At 38.5% G+C, this 19,974-nt stretch overlaps 1 protein-coding gene across 2 annotated transcripts; it reads left to right on the top strand.

Moving 5' to 3' along the window:
* Window positions 1-137: 137 nt before the first annotated feature.
* LOC102228074 (testis-specific Y-encoded-like protein 1) lies at window positions 138-8,207 on the top strand. Of its 2 annotated transcripts, none has more exons than XM_023331434.1 (8): window positions 138-1,734; window positions 2,065-2,142; window positions 2,229-2,340; window positions 2,548-2,702; window positions 2,823-2,899; window positions 3,107-3,306; window positions 6,410-6,460; window positions 6,570-8,207. In XM_023331434.1, exons 1-8 carry the CDS (start codon window positions 778-780, stop codon window positions 6,608-6,610), a joined length of 1,671 nt encoding a protein of 556 aa, XP_023187202.1. In that variant the 5' UTR covers window positions 138-777; the 3' UTR covers window positions 6,611-8,207. The 2 variants fall into 2 exon arrangements, with proteins under 2 accessions (XP_023187202.1, XP_005810739.1); XM_005810682.2 differs by having other exon boundaries at window positions 145-1,734; window positions 3,104-3,306.
* Window positions 8,208-19,974: the final 11,767 nt, after the last annotated feature.

The following is a 19,974-nucleotide window of genomic DNA, read 5'->3' as shown; positions in this document are numbered from 1 at the left end:
AATCTACCTGACAAAAATGAATTTGATTTTATATAACTGAGAATAGATTATACCTGTTCCTCTTTCAAAGCATTAATATAAATTTTATATTGAAAACTCATATTAAAAACTGAAAACAATTTAAATGCATTGTTCAACGTCACTCTAACCAACCCAGAAATAAAAAAAATGACTTTAAAGCTGTTTAAATGTTATATATGGAAGAACTGAATTTCAATATTTGGACGTCGTGTCCTTTTTGCGCAGTTAGCTCCACCTCAGCTAGAACGCCATGTAAACACACCCTTGCTGATGATTGGCTGAGACGTTTTAGCGCGGCGTGGCGTAGCCAATCAGAGGATTGTTTTTCTCTGGCGTCGTTTCACGGGTAGTAAGCTAACGGATAATGCAAATCTAAACTTATCTAGAGAACGCGGGTAGTTTTTGGAAGGGTGCATTGTGTTGGTAGGTTTGAATGACTAAATAAAGTACTTCTTCTTGGGATTATATTGGCGGAGATGCTGTGGTGTCTTCAAGGCGAGGATTCAATAATTGGGTAACGTAAGCTAACGAAGTTAGCTGCAGCTTGCCCATTTTAACGTTCCGCGCGAGGCCGCGGAGAGTTACGAGAGCTGCTTCCTGATCTGTGGTTACCAAGAATGTAGTTTAAAACTACTAAATATATCGTAACGTTGCGCTAATTGTAGAAGTTGTTGCGCCAACTGTGTAATCGACCGCACTTATCTTAAAGAGCCTGTTGGCCTCCTAGCCTGTTAGCACGTTCGCTAGCCTGCTAACATGAGTGAAGTGACTGACTACAAACAGTCCGGTGACCCTGCATCGAGGAAACGGAGCTCATCACTCTACGAGGACGAAGACAATGCAATTCCTCATAAGTCCGCTAAAGTAAGTGACGACGCAAATGGAATTGGACAAACTTCAAAAAGTTGCGAAAACAGTGAAGTTGGAAGTAAAGAAGAAACTCACAGGAAGCCAAAAGATACTGTTGCTGAAGAAACTTCTGTGCGGACAGATAAGGCTTCGGATCGTACAGATAGCACCAGCGAGCAGCCCGTCAACAGCTCCAGCACTGACGGTGACCATGCCGACATCACCGAGAAACCGCAGTCCTCAGAGGCCTCGGCACCCACCGATTCAAAAGAGGAAACCCAGAAAACAGCTGAATCAATGCAGCATCCATCAACTCCTGTGGACCAGTCCGACTCCGCAGCCATAGCAGCTGCTGAAGCACTGGCCAGTCTCACTGGCGGAGACGGAGAGGAAAGCCAAGAGACTCCGTGTTCATCTGCAAAAGTGAGACCAGTGAAACATGGAAGTAAAAACAAGCAGCGGCCAGGCCAGCAGCCTTCAAAAGTTGGCTCAAAAACACAGGCAGCTGCAGACAGCTCCACATCAGCACGGAGTACCGACAGAGAAGATAAAGATGATGCTGCCGAAGCAGACGAAGGGGATGAATCCGTCTCGGGATCGTCCTCCACACCCAGCTCCTCTTTCCCATCTGACAATGAGGACAATGATGATGGGGAGTGTGCGATTGTGTCGGTCAAAATGGCCCCAGAGATGAGGCAGTCTGTTGCTCTACTGGCACAAGTGCAGATGAGACTTGAGGCTCTAGAGAAGAAGAGCGTCAGACTCCATCAACGGCTGGAGCTGAAGATTAATCGCCAGAGACGCCCGCATCTTGATCAGAGAAGCTCCATCACAAAAACCATCCCAGGGTTTTGGGTAACGGCTGTATCCTTTAAATCAAAATCATCCCATCTACTGAGTGCACCAATTTATCAGTGCCGATTTTGGGAGACCGGGATCAACCGATGCTTGTATGTGGAGCTGATTGTGTCCCCCAATCTTTATCTACCTTAGCAAAGGTCTAAAAATCACCCACTGTAACTTAGCGACTTTCCTGCTATATTTAGCAACTTTTCAGACAAGAATAATAGGCTCTTTTTAAAAACAAAAATCAGCGATTAGACAGAAAACTGCAATCGGTGCACTCCTACTTCCATCTTGTCTGCTGCATGTTTTCTTTCTTTTGTTGTTTTTATCTTAACATCAACTCCTCAGCTGCTGAACCATCCTCACCTCTCTGCTCACATAGATGAGACCGATGAAGACGCTCTTAGTTACATGACTGATCTTGAAGTAGGTTTGGTTGGCCCATATTTTAAATAATTTTGACAAATCTCACTTTAGTAAATGCAAAGCAGAATAATTTGTGCCATTCTCAGGTCGAATCTTTCAAAAACACCAAACTCGGCTACAGGATTCGCTTCCACTTCCGACGGAACCCATATTTCCAGAATAACATCATTATGAAGGAATTGCACCTTGGCATGGGAGGTAAAAGCTGTTTCCTTGTAAACTGAAACAAAAGTGATGATATTCTGGAAGCGTGCTATAAAAGAGGATGATTTAAAGTTATTTTGTGTAACTGAGTTTGTTTCCAGGGAATGTTTACAAGTCACATCCAAATCTGTCTGCTCCACAGTTTAACCACATTTTCAGTGTGACTGCGGTGGTACATGTTTGTTTTTCTGATGCGCTCAGGGTCACCCATGTCATTCTCCAACCCCATCCTCTGGCACCGCGGACACAATCTGACCGCTAACAGCGAGCCCAGGAAGTCATGCCGCGGCGTTTACGAGACGTTTTTCAGCTGGTTCAGTGACCACAGCAACCCAGTGCAAGACGATGTAGCACAGGTACAGATCACTGCTAGCTCAAGTTAGCAGTTAAGTTGCCATAAAGTTGATATTTGTGCCTGGTGATGGTGACAGAGCCACCTGTTTTCAGGTGATTTTATTTTATTATTTTCTGTTCAGATACTGAAGGACGACCTCTACAGAGATCCACTGAGATACTACCTCACTCCTCTCTGGGAACCGAGGGAGAATGGCAGGTGAACCAGACAGATCCACACACAGGATTATATTCTGATGGAGGAACAAACTGCAAGTTTAGAAAGAAAAAAAAATCTGAAACGCTGTTTCCTTAAATTACAATTTACTGTCAAATGAGATGTTTTCTTGTTTTCATTTTGGTGTTTGTCCAGAATAACTATCGTTTGTTGCTTGCATGACCGTCTCTATGCTTGTTTCTCCAGTAGCGCCACAGAGGCCAGAGCGGCTGGAAACGGAAACGGAGATGATTGCGTGGTAATTTCTGACTCGGACGACGAGCCGGGGGAGGACACTGGTGATGCCGATCGAGGCCGCAGCAGGGAGGACGAGGAGGATGACGATGATGAAGAAGAAGAAGGTGTAGAAGAAGAAGAGGAGGAAGAAGACGGCAGGCGAGCGAGTCCAGGTCGGTGCAGAAACAGAACTGTTTAATAACCGAAGTGTCCAGGTAGTTTGAGTTTTTGTTGTAACCTTTGTTTTTAAATGTGAGGCAAGGTTTATTGGACTTTTATAACGTTCAAAAAATGTATAATCCTTAGACTATTTCAGATTTTTTTGTGTTACAAACAAAAATGTCAGTTTATTTTATGGTGATTGACCACAAAGAGTGGAGATAAATGATGGCTTTAAAGATTATTTACAAATAAAAATAAAATAAATGCATTTTTATTTGTCTCCCCATTACTTTGACTTCAATATGATCCAGGGCAACCAATTATATTAAAATTCACACAAGTAGTAGATAAAGATGGATGAAAATGGATGAAAATTCTTCTGATGGAGTCGGAGCAGGATCTTCTTAAAGAGGCAAATGTAATTTCAAGGTGTCAAATTGCAAAGTCAAATTTATTTTAGTCATGTCTGAGGTATACAGTATTTTTATAACAACATAGTTACTAGATTGTGCCATTTTATAGCACAATGTGCCTGGAAAATACAATACTGCTCCTTTTAAAGAACGTTAGAGAGCAAACAGCATCCTGAAGAGCGAGGAATTGTAAACATGTTGGAGATAAAGATAGTCAAAGCAGGTTTGGATGATAAAACGGTATCCTAAGATTTGAATGTCTCACAGAGCTCCTTTTAATCCATCATGTGAAGATGAAACAGGGTGACACAACCGCAAACCGACCCAGACACGGCTGTCCATCTAACCTGACAGGCCAGGCAAGGTGACCATTAATCAGAGAAGCCCCCAAGACGCCGAACGATACGGCTTCACAAACCATCACAACACTCTTCTCTGTACTGTAATCGTCAGTATTCAGTTTTAACTCTCTGGTTTTTGATCAATACAAATGGAAAGAACAAAATAAGATCAACATTATTAATGGCTAATAACATTTCTTTTTTCAAAAACACCCATAAACTAAACACAAATTCCAGCAAACACTGTAAGACATCAATTAATACTGAACAAATATCAATTTATACTTCCTTAATATTAATGTATAAAACTCACTTGCTGGTTAAAAAGTAGTGGCTCCATGCACCGCCTGATGTTCCACATAGATTATGTGTCTTATTGAATTTTTAAAGCTCATTTTTATTATTTATTATGGCCATTTTGTGCTCAAGTTAAATATTGTAATTGTTTTACTTCTTCACTATGCAGCACCATGATGTGGGAATGCATTTCTTCAGCAGGGACAGCGAATCTGGTCAGAGTTGATGGGGAAAATGGATGACAAAACCTTTTAAAAGCTGCAAAATTATTAATATTAGGGTGAATGTTGATATTCCAGCTGCTGTGAAATGTTTTGTCCAAATCTCAACAATCTGTTGTTAGATGTGAAAGTTGACATTTGCAGATTCTATCCATCCAATCTCAAGGTTTCCCCCAGAAACCTTGTCTGGTGGTTGGTGCGCTAGGGCAGCCATTCATCCAGGGGCCCATCATGTTTTTGAGTTAAAAAACGTGAAATTTGAAAATATCACTTGATAATTACGTGTTATTGAAAGATTAGTACCCACACACCAACTATTAAGTCTTATAAAATGCAAACATGTTAAAAAGACTTGAATAAATAAGCAATGCTTAGCCTGGTGGGCTCACAAGTAAAGCCTGGTGGCCCGCCAGTCTTGTAATACACTGGGGGAAACCCTCCAATCTGACTGATCTTAAACTAGAAGAATGTCCAAAAATTCCAGTTTCAATTTGTGCAAGACCTTGAGATGCAAGTTATCGATTTAGTTGATTGAGCTTATAGATATAGTAAACATTAATTAATATTTTTCTTAAAAACCTGAGTTTTCTCTCATGTCAAGAGCGTTGGCTCTTTCTACAACTTGAAGCATTACATTTTTCAGATGTTGAATAAAAAAAAAACATAATAATTTATTTATATATTTTGTTTTGTTTTCACACTTTATTCAACTCAGGCATATTTATACAAGAGCCGCTAAGGTTGCTGAATTGAAACATGAAAAGTAAGGGTGCACCGATTTATCGGCGCCGATTTCCTTAATTTTGGGAGATCCATGATTGGCTGATATTTACACGTGAAGCCGATCTTAACCACCTCAGAAAAGATCAAAAAGTCTCCTGTTCTGCAGTGAGAGATGTTTGGCCACCAGGTCATGTCTGCATGTTTGTAGTTAACAATCGTCATTCCTCTGTTGCCAACTTTGCAACTTTCTTGCTATATTTAGCAACATTGGCAGGCCAGGCTTTTTTTAGATCGGTAATCAGCAATCGACCAGAAAACTGCAACGGGTGCACCCCTAATAAAAGTATAAAATATGTGAAGTGCATGAAAGAGATGTTCATGCACTGTTTGTGTAGAAGAATGGAGACATTATTAATGCCACTTGGTGTCAAAGAAGTGAACAGAAACTGATATACAGCTCCGAGGCCACTTAAAATGATCAGTTTCTCTGATTTTACTCTTTATAGGTATATGTCTGAGTAAAAATGAACATTGTTCTTTTATTCTATGACAACATAGAATAGACAACATTATACTACTGACAACATGTCTCTGAAATTCCAAACAAAAATTTAGTATTTATTAGCAGAAAATGAAAAATGGTGAAAATAAAAAAGGATTTGTGCTTTCAGACCTCAAAAAATGTAAGAAAAATAAGTTCATATTCATTTAGAAACTACAATACTAATGTTTTAACTCAGGAAGAGTTCAGAAATCAATATTTGGTGGAATAACCAGGAGGTTTTCAATGGGGTTCAGTGCAGTGGACTCTTCATTTTTCCAGAGCTGTTTTTTTCTGCTGTCAGAGAGGTCTACTATCTGTAGTGAGAACGATACTTTGTCCTGTTAATTGTATACATGCTCAGCGAGGCCGTTCAAAAACATGGAGCTTTAGTCGCAAAGAAAGTCGTTTCTACAAAGTGATAAATCAGAGTGTTAGTTTGTATAATTTTTCTTCCACTCCAGTTCTACACCACTTCACGACGTCTAAAAATACATTAAAGTTAAAGTTAGCGATGTGAGGAAATGTGCGAGGCTCTTTCAATGCACTGAACGGACAACAAAATGTGTCTTCCTCAGATGAGAGCCAGGAGGAGGAAGAGGAGGGTAGTGGAGAAATTGTGATCGATGGTAAGACATCACCGTTTTTCAAGTTCTCTGTTCAAAACAGGAGTTGAGGAACAGAATAAGATTCCATTTCATCGTCTGGGATTATTTCTGTGTTGTTTTAATCCTGCAGGCTCTGACGACAGCGATCAGGAGGAAGAGGAGGAGGCCTAAGAGGAAAAAGTGAAGATAAACGGATGCACACCAGTCAACCGCAGCGTTAAAACCACCTGCTGGTGTTCTTTAGGTCCTCTAAAGACCTAAAGAACTTTAGAGTCTGTGCCTCCAAACCAGTCCTGGGTCATCAGGACGCGGACGCAGGATCTCTGGGAAGTCATCTGACTGACTTCAGCGCTCTGGTTTTTATATTGTGGCTGCTGCGTTGTGTGTGTTTGAGCAAGCCGCCGTAGGGACCAGAAACTGGGAATATGAAGAGGAGACGCAGTGCAAACATTGAATCGTTCTTCCTGGTGTCATTTTTATGCACAAAATATCAGTCTTTTTTTTATTTACCTAAAATAGACAGATGCTTTTAAATCAGGGTAAACTGTAACAGTAAAGCCAAGGCAGCATGTCTCTTCTCTCTATTTATAGTCATTACTGTGTAACTCTTTCCTTTTATATCTGCGCACATTTTCAGGTTCACTATCCCCACTCCAAAAGTTCAAAAAGATAGTTTCTATGAACCGTTTATAACACCCGACTCGCATGTAGTTAGATTTAGCCGATTCGTCACTTAATACTGAAATCATCAGAGGCATTAATATTGATCTTTTCAAGCTGTTTTTTAACTTGACGCATGACGAAGCGAATATGTCATGAGCTCAATTTGATATAATGATCGTACATTTCAGATGCACTGAGTACAGAACCAAAATGTCTTCTCAGGGATGATCATGGTGGTCGTTTTGTTGAAATAACTTGGCTAATTTTAAATCATTTATGCTTATATTTACTGTTGATTGTGTATAAAGAAATGTGGACTCTACTGTCGTATATAGGAACAATAATTATTTTGATAGACTACCAGTGTGTTTTTTGTTTTCCTCTGCCTGTGCCGTCACGTCACATCCACACCTGTAAACTATCTCTGATGTTCGATAATCCTCACATAATTTAAGCTGTGTTTCTGTGGATTCCCAGGTTTATGTAAGGCGCCCAAACAATGCGTAGGAACTTTGAGCTTTCTTTAGACTTAAATACAATTTGAATAACCGATGTAAACATCCAAAGTTTGTCTTTTAAGATTACATTTCTAAAAAAAAAAAAAAAAAAAAAACGTTGGTATTTATGGGTCTCCTTTTACACATTTGTGTTATGGCATGCCAGTTAGCAAAAGTTGTAAGACGAGATCAATAGCACACTGCTGTGTAGAGGAATATTGCTGTGTGGTATAAACTTCAAATTCACCGCAACTTGTAATGCAGTGCACTGTAAAAAAACAAACAAAAAAACCCCAAACAAAAAATAGCATTTGTATTCGCTTGATTTTCTTAGCAACAAACCTGTAAATACTACTTCAGCAAGGTTTTTTGAATAAGATTCATGTTTTAATTCGTGGATAGTTATCAAATAATCTGGATTTTGTTTTTGATTGTTTTCTCAGACATTTATATTTTGTGTGCTGTGATTTCTTTTTTTATCGTTGTTTTTTAGAACGGTGTAGTTTATTTCTACTTTTTGTCTTTTTGGTTGATCTTGTTTGCTTTAAAGATAAATGTCCACCTTTTGACTTGGATCTAATAAATAAAATGCTGTTTGACTTTGCTGATCGTGAGTTTTACATTTGAGCTGTTTTGAAAAAGTATTCATCCAAACAGAAATATGGAGTATTTTAGAGAAATTTTATGCCAAATTCCAACATTGAGTAGTAGGTAACAGTGAAGTGGAGGGAAAATGAGCAGTTTTTCATGTTTGTAGAATCACCTTTTCTCCAGTTACATTCTTTTGGGGGTTTCTAGAAACTTGATTTTTTTTTTTTTTGTTCATTCTTCTTTGCACAATAGCTTAAGCGGCGTCATATTGGATGGACTACACCCATTTAAAAATTAAATTTGAACTTTAAGAGGGTTCAAAAAGCCAGACAGATGTTGGAGTTGGGGATTTCATCCTTGCCCGTTACGATTGATGGAAGAAATGGTTTGAAATTCCTCCTTCGCTTACATTTCCTCTGGGATTTGGGGTTGTGGTTTAGTTATTTTAGCTTTTCAGAAGCTAATCAGTTGTAAAAACTATTTCTTGTCATGGTTTCGCATCTTAATGACTGTCCAGATACAAAACCAGAAGAAATAGTTGCCCAAATATGCAAAAGAAACAAATGAACAAGAGTAAAATTAAAATAAAATCAGAACTGATGTAATATGCTAACACCATAAATGATGAAATTGTCAAAAAAAATTTTTGCAGTTTCTAGCAGGTTTTCTTCCAGGGTTGCCCTTCTTAACTTTAACCAGTTTCTCATTCCCCGCCATGATGCTGCCTCCACCATGTTTCATTGTGTAGATCCAGATTCAAGGTGGTAGGAAGTGCTAGATTTCTTCCACATTGTTTTTGCATGCAAGCTAAAGATGTAAATGCTAATCTCATCTGATAGGAACAACTGTTTTCCACATATTTTGCTGTGTATGGCAAACTGAAAACGTACTGAGGTGCAATTTTTTTTTTTTTCTCCATTCAGGGTCTCCCACAGTGTATTATAAGCCTGGCGGGCCTCCAGGCTTTACTTGTGCCCCCACCAGACCAAGCATTGTTAATTTATTCCAGTTTTTTAAATTATTTCCTCTTTTTAAGACTTTATAGTTGGTGTTTAGGTATTAATCTTTCAGTCTTCCAATAACGCACAGCTATCAAGTGATATTTTCAAATTTCCTGCCGACTTTAAACATTTTATAACTCACTCGGCTGGACGACTGCCCTAGTGCGCGTAGCACCTGGCTTAGCAAGTTTTCTTTCTTTGTTATTGAATCGTGTTGTCCACTGATGACAGAGAGCTAAAGTTGGGGAGGCAGAAAAGAAAACTCGAGGGCAGAAAATGAAATTTAAAAAGCTTTCCTAAGTGGCTGACAGATAGCAGGTATGTTGTTCCAATCTATCAAGAGGAGGATTGTAAATATTCAGGTTAGCTTAAATTACTAGTAAAACAACAGGTCAGGTCATTGTTGTCCTGTAACTGTGTGCTGTAGTTTCAACTATATAGAGGTGCAATAATGTGTCAGTACACAGTGTAATAACATAACATAATTTTCTGATTTTTATTTGTAGAAATAAAAATCAATAATGTTATTTTTGTTTGGTGTATCACATAGAATCCAAATAAAGTTAATCAATATTTATGGCTGTAAAGTGACAAAATGTGAGAAAGTTATTTTAATGTGAATTTGAGATATACAACAAAATTACATTTCCATATTTTATGTGCCGAGCTCTTTAGCATGTTTTACCTCAAATCACCACAAGGCGGCAGTGTTAAATTAAACTTAAGTTTCTATTGCTGGACATAATAGAAGAAGGTTTGGCAATTCATTGAAGATTCAAAGCAGTGTTTAAGCTTTCAGGTGTCAATAAAAAGACAGGGCTAACTGTAATAAAATGATTAATACTGATGTATGGATGTGACTTATAGAAACTTTGAGATGGATTTAGCTGTAATGCTTTTATTTCAGAGAAAACAAAACGACTCCTGCAGCTGCTTCTTCATGTTTTCCATCTTTGATATGACAGCGGTTGTGTGATCCTGCTAACAGCGTGAATGCAGCGCTGCAAGTAGCCCCGGGAAAGGCATTTTTGGACAGGCCCTGACAAAGGAGCAGCAGCTCTGTTGCAACAGTACACTTAAACCCTTGATTCCACTTTTAATGCACAGCTATAAATATTCCACTCGCAAAAACCTGTCCTGGTGTGGACCCAGCAGCACCCAGAGCATGCAATCTGGATTAGGCCTACACTATTAATACTGATGATGAAACCCATGGACTCCCCATGAAGTGGGCCCATGCTAAACAGTGTTTGTCTCCTCTTACAAGCGGTTTAATCCAGCCCACCTAAAAGCCCAACGTGTTTTCTTAGATATAAATTAATAATAGGGTTGGTTTCTACAATATTGATTGTGACAAACTAAGTACAGATTGCTGGGACAGCAGAGCTTTCTTCAGGCTGTTTTGTGGTCTGGGGGTTGTTTGTAAAGCCTTTTGTTATGTGCGGGGCGGCAAAATCCTAAATGGATTCCTCTGTGTACACTACACTCCCCTGATCTGAGCTCGTATTTGTACTGTACACAAATCTTCTTGCCGCTTCATGTTCTCATGTTTTCAGTAGTTTTTCCAAGTCTCAGACCCTTTTAGAGGGAGTGAAAAATGAAAGGGTTGCACACAAAAGCTAATTCTTCATCTGCAAGATTGATGATTAGGAGGGTATTCTCTCCTGGAAAGACTGCAAGAAAAAAAACCTGCAGCTTCTCTTTGAGTCTCATCTATTGTAGATAATCTCAGAGGCTGAGGTGGGGCCCCTGAATACCAACAATCTGTGTGTGAGTGTGTGTGTGTTTGCACACGTGCACATGCTTTATGCTCCTTCATAAAGAAACAGCCCGTATCCTTCTATGCATGCAGTAGTATTTTGCAGGAGGTTGTGTGCGCCACTTACCGACTGGCAAGTTTTTTTTCCAACGCTGCTTTTCCGCGAAAGTGCGATTCTCCCCCCGTCATCGGATCAAGAAGTCGGGAGCTGCAGAGAGGGGAAAAGCAGCCAAGAGTGAGAAAAGAGGACAGAGCGGGAATGATTGAGGGAAACGGATGAGTGCGTTGATAAGAGGAGCTGCCCGGGCCCTGACAGATACACACAGCAGATGGATGACTCTTATCAGGAAGATCACAGAGAGCACGCTCACGCCTAGGCCCAGTTACAGAGAGCCATGATCACACCAGACAGACGAATGGGCCTAACCCCCAGCAATCAGAGTGCATACTGTAGACCCCTGTACAACAACACACACACACGCACACCCACCCCTACACACACACACACACACACAGTTGACAGAATGAACAGATTGCGGCGCCTGCGATACCTTAGCGTCTTTGACATTGAAATTCACCTGCAGTCTGGTGTCTGAAGGATGGGTGTGATGAGAGCAAGGGTGCGAGTAAAGATAAGAGAATTCAATTTAAATTCAAACAGCAGGAAAGATGCATGTGTGTTTGGGCTTCTGTGTCAGGATGCACACCGTCGCTGTGCTTCCATCGGCCACATAGTTGAACAATACGGCATTTTGAAAAGACATTTGCTTAATGGAAATGCAGCAATTTCTAAAAAAAACTCTTATTTTTCAATAAAAAAAAGTTTTATGGCAGGATGAGGTGTTTGGTTTATTTTGAAAAGCTGAAATGGAAATACTTTTTCCTCTTCACACGAGTCACATGATCAACAACCGGATGTTACCACTGGCACAAACTACTATCAAGAACTACAGGAAGTAGTGCGGCATGATTTTTAGCAAACTTATTCTGATCTTAATTGTGTTTTATATTTTATTTTCTGCAGGTATATTATTAATAATATTTTTTATATTATTTCTAGAATTGCACCACTGAGGGTGACAGCACGTTGGAGTAACTCTGTACTTTCACTGAAATTATTTCTCTTTTTCAAACATTCATTCCTGCCTTTTTGGAGGAAGATTGCTTTTTTTGGATAACTGTTCCTTCTTGTTCTATATATTGATTTTATTTAATGTCCCTTTGGGATTAATAAAGTATTTTTTGAATTCCATGGAAACACAGCAATTACAAAATTCAGTTTTTTCAACATTAGTGTAATATTACCAAAGTTTTGTGCACATTTGTGTTGAGTTTCAAAGTAAGAGACTACCCACTTTTTCAGCATTTAACTTTTTTTTTTTTTTTTTTTACAAATTCTCTTAGGACTGTCTGGATTGAGTGGAAAAGCAGGAGTCATAGGATGTATTAGAAAAAATGGGTTTTTATTTTAACCCAAAAGGTTACACTTACAAAAAAAAATCTATTCTTGCTCATAAAAGAGGACAAAGAAACAGGATTGAATTCAGCTAAAAATGTGAACAAACTAATTAGCTGACAGCACAAATGAAATATAATTGACTTAAAGATATAACACACGAGGGGATGTATAATACAATCATTAACTACAACAAACAACACAGTACAGATAAGTTTGTTAATAAACTAAACAGTAAAGAATGAAATCAAATGTTTTTAACTTTAAATACATAAGCTTCAGCAAAAACTGTTGGTGCAATCCAATCAACACCATGTATTTAAGTGTGCTAATCCCAGTTAAAGCTGGCAAAAGAAACAAAACTTAATCTTAAGCACAAAGATGAACAATGAGATTCTAAAAATACATCAGTAAGCTAAATGTGAACACTTACAATGTATTTAAAGCAACCAATAAACATTTTATGGGAAACTAAATGCTTGTTGTGTTTAAATGAGGTGCATAAGAGAGATACCAGCCATGGTTTTGGCCATCACAAGTATTTTTTTTTTTTTAAAGATGGAGTCTTGCATTTAAAAAAAAAACAAACACCACTTTGGACTGTTATTACACTGCAGCAGCACTTAACTATTAACCGGCTGTCACCGTGGCATCTTGAGAGGGTGCTGACAGATTTACCTGTTAAGACACATCGTTTTTACTCTCACTCATCCTCGCCATCTTCTTCTCAAGTACAGTAACTCTGCACCCTCCAAGAACAAAAACACACCCCGCTGTTATTTTGCAAGAGAACTTCTTCAACAGCTGTTTGTTCTCCTTGCTGAGTTTTATTGCCGAGGGAGAGTGCCAGTCCTGTCTTCAAGGCAGATGGCGGCTGGCTGGCCCCGCCGGACACGTGGCGCGTTGGACTGCTGCAGACGCTCTTCCATCGCCTGGAAGCTGCAGCCATCCTGTGCCTGCACACTGTTCTGAGTCGGAAAGCCCACTTGCAATTCAGCGCGAGGTGAACAGGCTGTGACTGGAATGTGTGCCACGTATGCGCCCTTCATGTCAACAATGTTTTCCATAGTTACTCCTCTTTGATAATCAGCGATGTGTGAATTTCATGGATGACAGGCAGCACCTGTTCCTTTCCTTACACGTTAATGTTTACATTTTTTCGCAGCTGTAGGGTGATGATTATTATGCTGTGGAGCTGCAATCATAAGAAATGTCTCTTTATTTTTCTGTACTATGTGCAGTGACTTGCAAGAGTTTACATTCTGACACCCTGCAACCTCTATAAACATTTGTTTTATTGAGATTTAATCATGACAGAGCAACGCAAAGATGTTAATTTTTGTTTCTCAAATATCTCTAAATAAAATTTAAAACATTAATCTGTAGGTAATTTAATAACCTCAATACAGGTGGCCTGTTAACTCTTATTTAACTATTATTTTACCAGGAAGTCCCTTGAGATAAAATCTCTTTTTCGAGGGCCAAGAGGCACACTAATGTACGATATGCAAAACAATAATAAAAAGGTATAGAAAATCAAAACATCATAAAATAGACTTAAGTACAAACTAAACATAAGAATGAGATTTCATAAAATTATTTAAAAGAGGCTTAAGAGTAGCAGCCACAATGTTTTTAAAAGAGTTTCATATGGGAACACTGCAAAAACACAAAATCTTACCAAGTATTTTTGGTCAAGTTTCTACTGCACATATCTTAACATAGATTTTCCCCAAGTGTATTATAAGCCTGGAGGGCCACCAGGCTTTACTTGTGCTCCCACCAGGTTAAGCATTTATTTAGGTTTTTATTTTAAGTTTTTTGCATTTTTAAGACTTTATTGTTGAAGTTCAAATGTTAACAATCCAAACTTCCAATAACACATAATTATCAAGTGATATTTTCAAGTTTCCTGTCAACCTTAAACATTTTTTAACTCAAAAACACGGTGGGCCGCTGGATGAATGACTGCCAGAGCGCCCCTACCACCGGGCTTAGCAAGTTTTCTGGGGAAAACCTTATAGTACCATTGATATAAGACCAAACTAGCTTACAAGTGAATTATAAGTGATATAGGTGCTTATTTTAAGTCAATAATATTGATAAAAAAAGTACTTGTTCAACTGGCCGATTAATTCACTTATACCTAATGGGGAAAAATGTCTTGTTATAAGTGAAATAATCTGCCAGTGGAACTAGTATTTTTTTAATAAATATTAAGGAATTATTTACTTAAAACAGTTTCCCACAGCTTTCTGAAGTTGGTTTTCTCTTATTTCAAGTATACTAAGATAACCAAGAATACTTGGTAATATTTTGTATTTGCTAAAATCCCAGTAAAATACATAGAAGCTTGCGGTTACTTTTCAAAATGTGGAAAATTTCATGTATGAATACTTTTGCAAGGTGTTGTATATAATTTACTCTGAGGGCCATGGTTTCCCAAGCCAGGGCATGCCTCTAGGTTGCAGGCATGTTCAGACACTCTTCAGTTCATCAATATACCACAGGCGAGATCAGCAGGAGGACAGATAATAGGTTGTTTTTCCTCCAGGGTACAAATACTATGTCTCTGAAATTGTAGTGATTGATGTGTCTGTGGAAATACGATTTATCTGGAGCTTCTGGTTGGCCTGAGGTTATAAATGTCCATCTCAAGTAGGCATGGGGATCTTCTGAACTGATCTTTTGGCTGACCAGAAAAAAACAGATATTGTTGTTTTCAAATCCACACTGTTTGTTTCAATGCTGCTAGCGAGACCTGGCTTCTCTTACTCTCACATCTTCAACAAAATATAGTGCCTTACTAGAGTATCTATGTCATTCAAATATACCTAGATGCTAATTTTGTTTTGCCCATTTATCTCAGATTTGATGGAGAGCATTTGCTGACTGCTAAAGAAAACAATCCCCACAGCATGAAGCTGCCACTGCCTTGTTTCACAGATGGAATGGTGTGTTCTCATCTGACCAGAGCACCTGTACCCCGCTTGGACTTGACTTGGAAACTGGATTTCTTGTGTTGTATCTTGCTTTTAGTAACTGTTTTCGTCTTGACATTTTTTAAATGAACACCAGATTTGTGGAAGGCACAACCAGTAGTAGCTCTGTCAGATTTTTTCCATCTGAGTCATGCATCTCTATGGCCCAGTCTTAGCTGCTTTTCTGATGAATGCTGTGCTGACCAGTCAGTTTCGGTGGATGGCTGTACTCATTCTGTGTTCAGATTTTGCAATGAGTGAAAAGTTTGAAGCTTGGGGTATTATTTTATAATGTAATTGTGCCTTAAAAGGAACGTATTATGAAAATAAATAACATTTATGATGTTTTTGTACTTCCATTTGGGCTTCCTACTTCCTCTAAAAACAACCCAAACGCTTTTTGTCAATAAGTTTGTGTTTTTTGGTGTATTGAAAATTACATGTTTCGAAAACATCTCAAATCTAACGTTACAAAACCTGCAGGCACTCCCCCTCACCTAGCAACCGCAGCAAAGCCCCGACCCGTTACCTAGCAACCGAAGCAGAGCTCCAGCGTATTTGGTTAGCTAGTCGGCCCGCTGTACGATAGCTGCTGAAAAAGATACATGTTTTGTTGTTGACTTACCATTCAGAAGCCGCTTGCTTCATTTTTGTTGGTTGTACATGAAACGATTCCTCTCCATACATATATAACTGCGCTTCAGCCATTTTCACGTTTGAGAGTAACCGTTGAGTTGGGGGCGTGGCCAGCAGCAGCTTATTTGGATTTAAAGAGACAGGAGGCCCTAAAACAGTTCGTTCTCCATAACTTTCTTTTGGACTTGTCTGTTGTGTTCCTTGGGATTCATAATGCTGTTTGTTATTTAACAAATGTCTGAGGATGTCACAGAACAGATTACATTACACTGGTGGACTCTTTTGGCTGATTAAGTCACTTCTGCAGGCAAATGGTTGCACTTTAGGCAGTGAATACTGCATGTCTCTTACTTTCAAGATTTTTATTTGCTAATTTTTTGTAAAATAATGTAGGATTTTTCCTTCTACTTCAATTTTATGCACTATCTCTTGTTGGTTTTGTTTAAAATACTCTATTTTTTCCTTCTTTTTTTTTTTAATTAACAGAAAATTAAGACGCATTAAAAACAAAAATATGGAATCAGGGCTGGCCCAAGCCTTTTTGGGGCCCTAAGCAGATTTTAATTTGGGGCCCTCCATACCAACAGGTTAATATTGATGAAGAAGTACTAATTCCACTGAAAGTTAAATAAAATAATAATAGGTTAATCTCTTCCTGATGTTGGCTGCTGTTAGGATAATATAAAATATTAAACTTGTTAACTTGTTTGATGTAAATTTGCATTTTGTCCGCTGATGTTACTTTGAAATAGTTAAAATAATGTGGCACACTTAAATATCATTCTCTGCATTTCAAAATCTAATTATTTTATTTGGTTTGCTCCTTCTGTAAGGTTAAAATCAATAGCCTTATTAACACAGGTACAATGTAAGCTAATTATAAATGATGCTAGCATTAGGTAAGTTGTACAGAGCAGTCTGGGAATGATGAAGCATCTGGTGTTAAATAATTATTGGCTTAAAACAAGAACCTATATCTTGCTGAAAAGATACTTGGAAGTTTTTATTTGTCTTATTTCAAGTGTACTTATATTTGAACTAGAAAATAGACCAATAATACTTTGTAACATTTTGTGTTTTTTCAGTATTTGTATTTTGCTGTACTTTATACTGGCTTTGTTTTACAGTTTATCACATCAAATCAAAAAAACATTAAAGTTTGTGTTTGTAACGTAATGACATGTGAGCCAGTTTATAAAGGATGGGATCCTGTTATACACTCCAGTGGTGTGTGCGTGGCGGTGTGATAAGGATAGCTGATGATGCAGGTACCGATGACGTCAGCCGGCGCCTATAAAGCGCTGGGAGCTGGTCAGTGTCCTGGTGTCCGTGTCCAAAGTTTAGAGCACACGGAAACTTAAACTCTGCACACAGTCGTGACTCACTTCCTGTGCTGGAAACAGAGGGATGCCTCCTGCAGGGCGGGAGACAAAGACTCCCCTCCTGGTCACACTTTGACGCACAGCTGCTGGCAGATCATCTGGCTCACACCCAGGTTTAAACATGGCATTCACGCTTCGCCGGTGTCAAAGTCGTTTAAACTTAAGCAGGATCATTAAAAGATAAGCAAATAACCAAAAGCTTTGTGAGCCCTGCCGCCGTCGGCACTCCTCGCTGAACTTTATACACTCAAACACCACAACTTCCCGTGTGTTTGTTTAACTGGACTGTCTTCCAGGGCGCTCTGGCTCAGAATACACTCCCAGTTTGCTTTTTTTGTCTTCAGTGCCCCCATCATGCGTCACAGCCCTCCACAAAGATGAGAGGTGCTCAGAAGCAGCTTCAGTTTCAAGCTCGAGGCGCTGTTAACAGGATGGGTGTCTTTTACACCCAGCTGCCCCCCACCTCCTGTTTTGGTTGCTTTGTCACTGTTGTCATGAGTGCTTGTGCCAGCCAGGGAGGAATCCCGGGAATCTTTTTGGGCTGACCCAGCTCTCTTGTGGCGCTGAAAAGCGATGGTGACACAGTCCTAGTAGTAGGCCCCACTCCTCCAGCTTTAATAGTAAATTTCTGCTACTGCTGATGCGTTAAGAATAGCCTGTGACTCTCACAGTGCTAGCGGGGGGAAAAAAAAAACATTTGTGTAAAAAAGTGTGAATTCCCATCACAAAGTGCAGCTGAATTATTCAGCCAGGAGGAAAGTACTGGAGCAGCGTGTTAGACTTTGGCCTCAGGTATAAACTGACTTTCCGTCTGCTCAGAAACTCAAATACCCATGGGGCATGTTGATCAAATAAGATATTCAAAGCTTTAACTTTAGATTTAAAGTGAGTTTCTGCTGCTGGTGTCTGAGCTGAGAAAGCCTTTGATGTGCATTGTAACTGGTTGTAAATAGATCAGTAGGTAATAGTCTTTTTATATGGCTGCTTGTAAACTCTCCTCCCCTCCCACCACGCATCACTGTCTTTATGGAGGCTGACAAACAGATTTAAAATGAGCAAAACAAAAAGAAATTTGAAATTTGGGACCAGAAGCATTTTTTGTTTTGTATACATTTTTGTCCTTCATATGAAGTTCGCAGAAGAAACATATTCAACAATCACATTATATGCTGCTAACTTCCTCTAAATCCTCTAAAACACGTGTCAAACTCAAGGCCCGTGGGCCAAATCCGACCCGCCATAGCTTTTTATGTGGCCCTCTAGATTCTAAACTAAAGATTGAATGTTCTTAAATATCAATCAAATCTATGCAGTTTTTATCTGTTTACTGCCAAATTATATCAATTAATCCCTCCTGTTTCTTGCGAATTATCGTGGAAATTCACGCAAAAATCAAAAACTCCCTGCACTTTTTTGCACTAATACATAATTGAGAGTTTATTGCAAATTTTTCTCAAAAATTATCAAAACATTTTCTACTTGTGCTGAACAGCTGCCTCGCCTTTAATTGATATCAGATTATAGTCCATGATCTTTGCAGCTGGTAATAAAAAGTAGCATTTACCATCATAAATAAGAGCAAATATCGCAAATATTTCCAAATTAGCAGGACAAACACTTTGAAAAATCACAGAAAGTATTACAAAATCCTGGAGGAACTGAAATAATGTTTATTAACATTATTTAATTTTATAAATGTATTAATGTTTAAACAGTTTGTGAGCAGGTTTTATCAATACATTCTGGCACAATCGGCCCTTTAAGAGCATTCATGATCTTGATTCGGCCCAAAACAAAAATGAGTTTGACATCCCTGATCTAAAATATCTCTGATTGGACTACAAGCTGATTAATTTAACTTAATTTATTTGATAAGGACAGAAACATTATTCAACATTTCTACAATTTATGTCAATATAAACATGCAGGAATTAACACAATAACTAATTTTCATCCTTATCCTGGGACAAGTGCGCAGAAAAAAACAAAACAATTCGCTGTACAAATCACAGGACAGAACATTAAAAATAGTAAAAGAAATAACATCAGCAAAAGAAAAAAATTACACAAAAGATAACTAACTAACAGACAGAAACAGTTATATAAAAACACAATAGACGACCCTCCGCTAACAGAGGAAGATGAGTAAATAACAGGTTTCCTTTCAACCAGTGATTGAGTTTCTTTTTTCAAAAAAATCAGGTTTTAGTGTTTCCCATATATTCTGGTTTCTGTTATATGAACGTGTCTCTGACAGATTACAACTTTATGCTGTTTTCAATTTGAATGATAAATTCAATGTTTGATAATTAAGATCAAATTGGAAAGTGTCTCTGAATCTGTCTGTATGACTGGATTAAACTGAATTAACTTTTCTTTCACTTGTTCTTGATGTAAAATAAACTGTAATGAATCATGAAGATTGATTGTTTGTGTGGAATGAGATGTAAAACAATTGACATGTTTTGAAAAAAATCATAATTTATGTTTCATAGTTTAAAGCTCTCAAAGCTGAAGTACATAACTTTCTTTTAAAAAATATGTTTTTAACATATTTGTTAAAGCTGTC

The sequence above is a fragment of the Xiphophorus maculatus genome, chromosome 1, assembly GCF_002775205.1.
Source record: "Xiphophorus maculatus strain JP 163 A chromosome 1, X_maculatus-5.0-male, whole genome shotgun sequence".
Lineage (NCBI taxonomy): Eukaryota > Metazoa > Chordata > Actinopteri > Cyprinodontiformes > Poeciliidae > Xiphophorus > Xiphophorus maculatus.
This window is presented reverse-complemented; position numbering and strand designations above follow the sequence as displayed.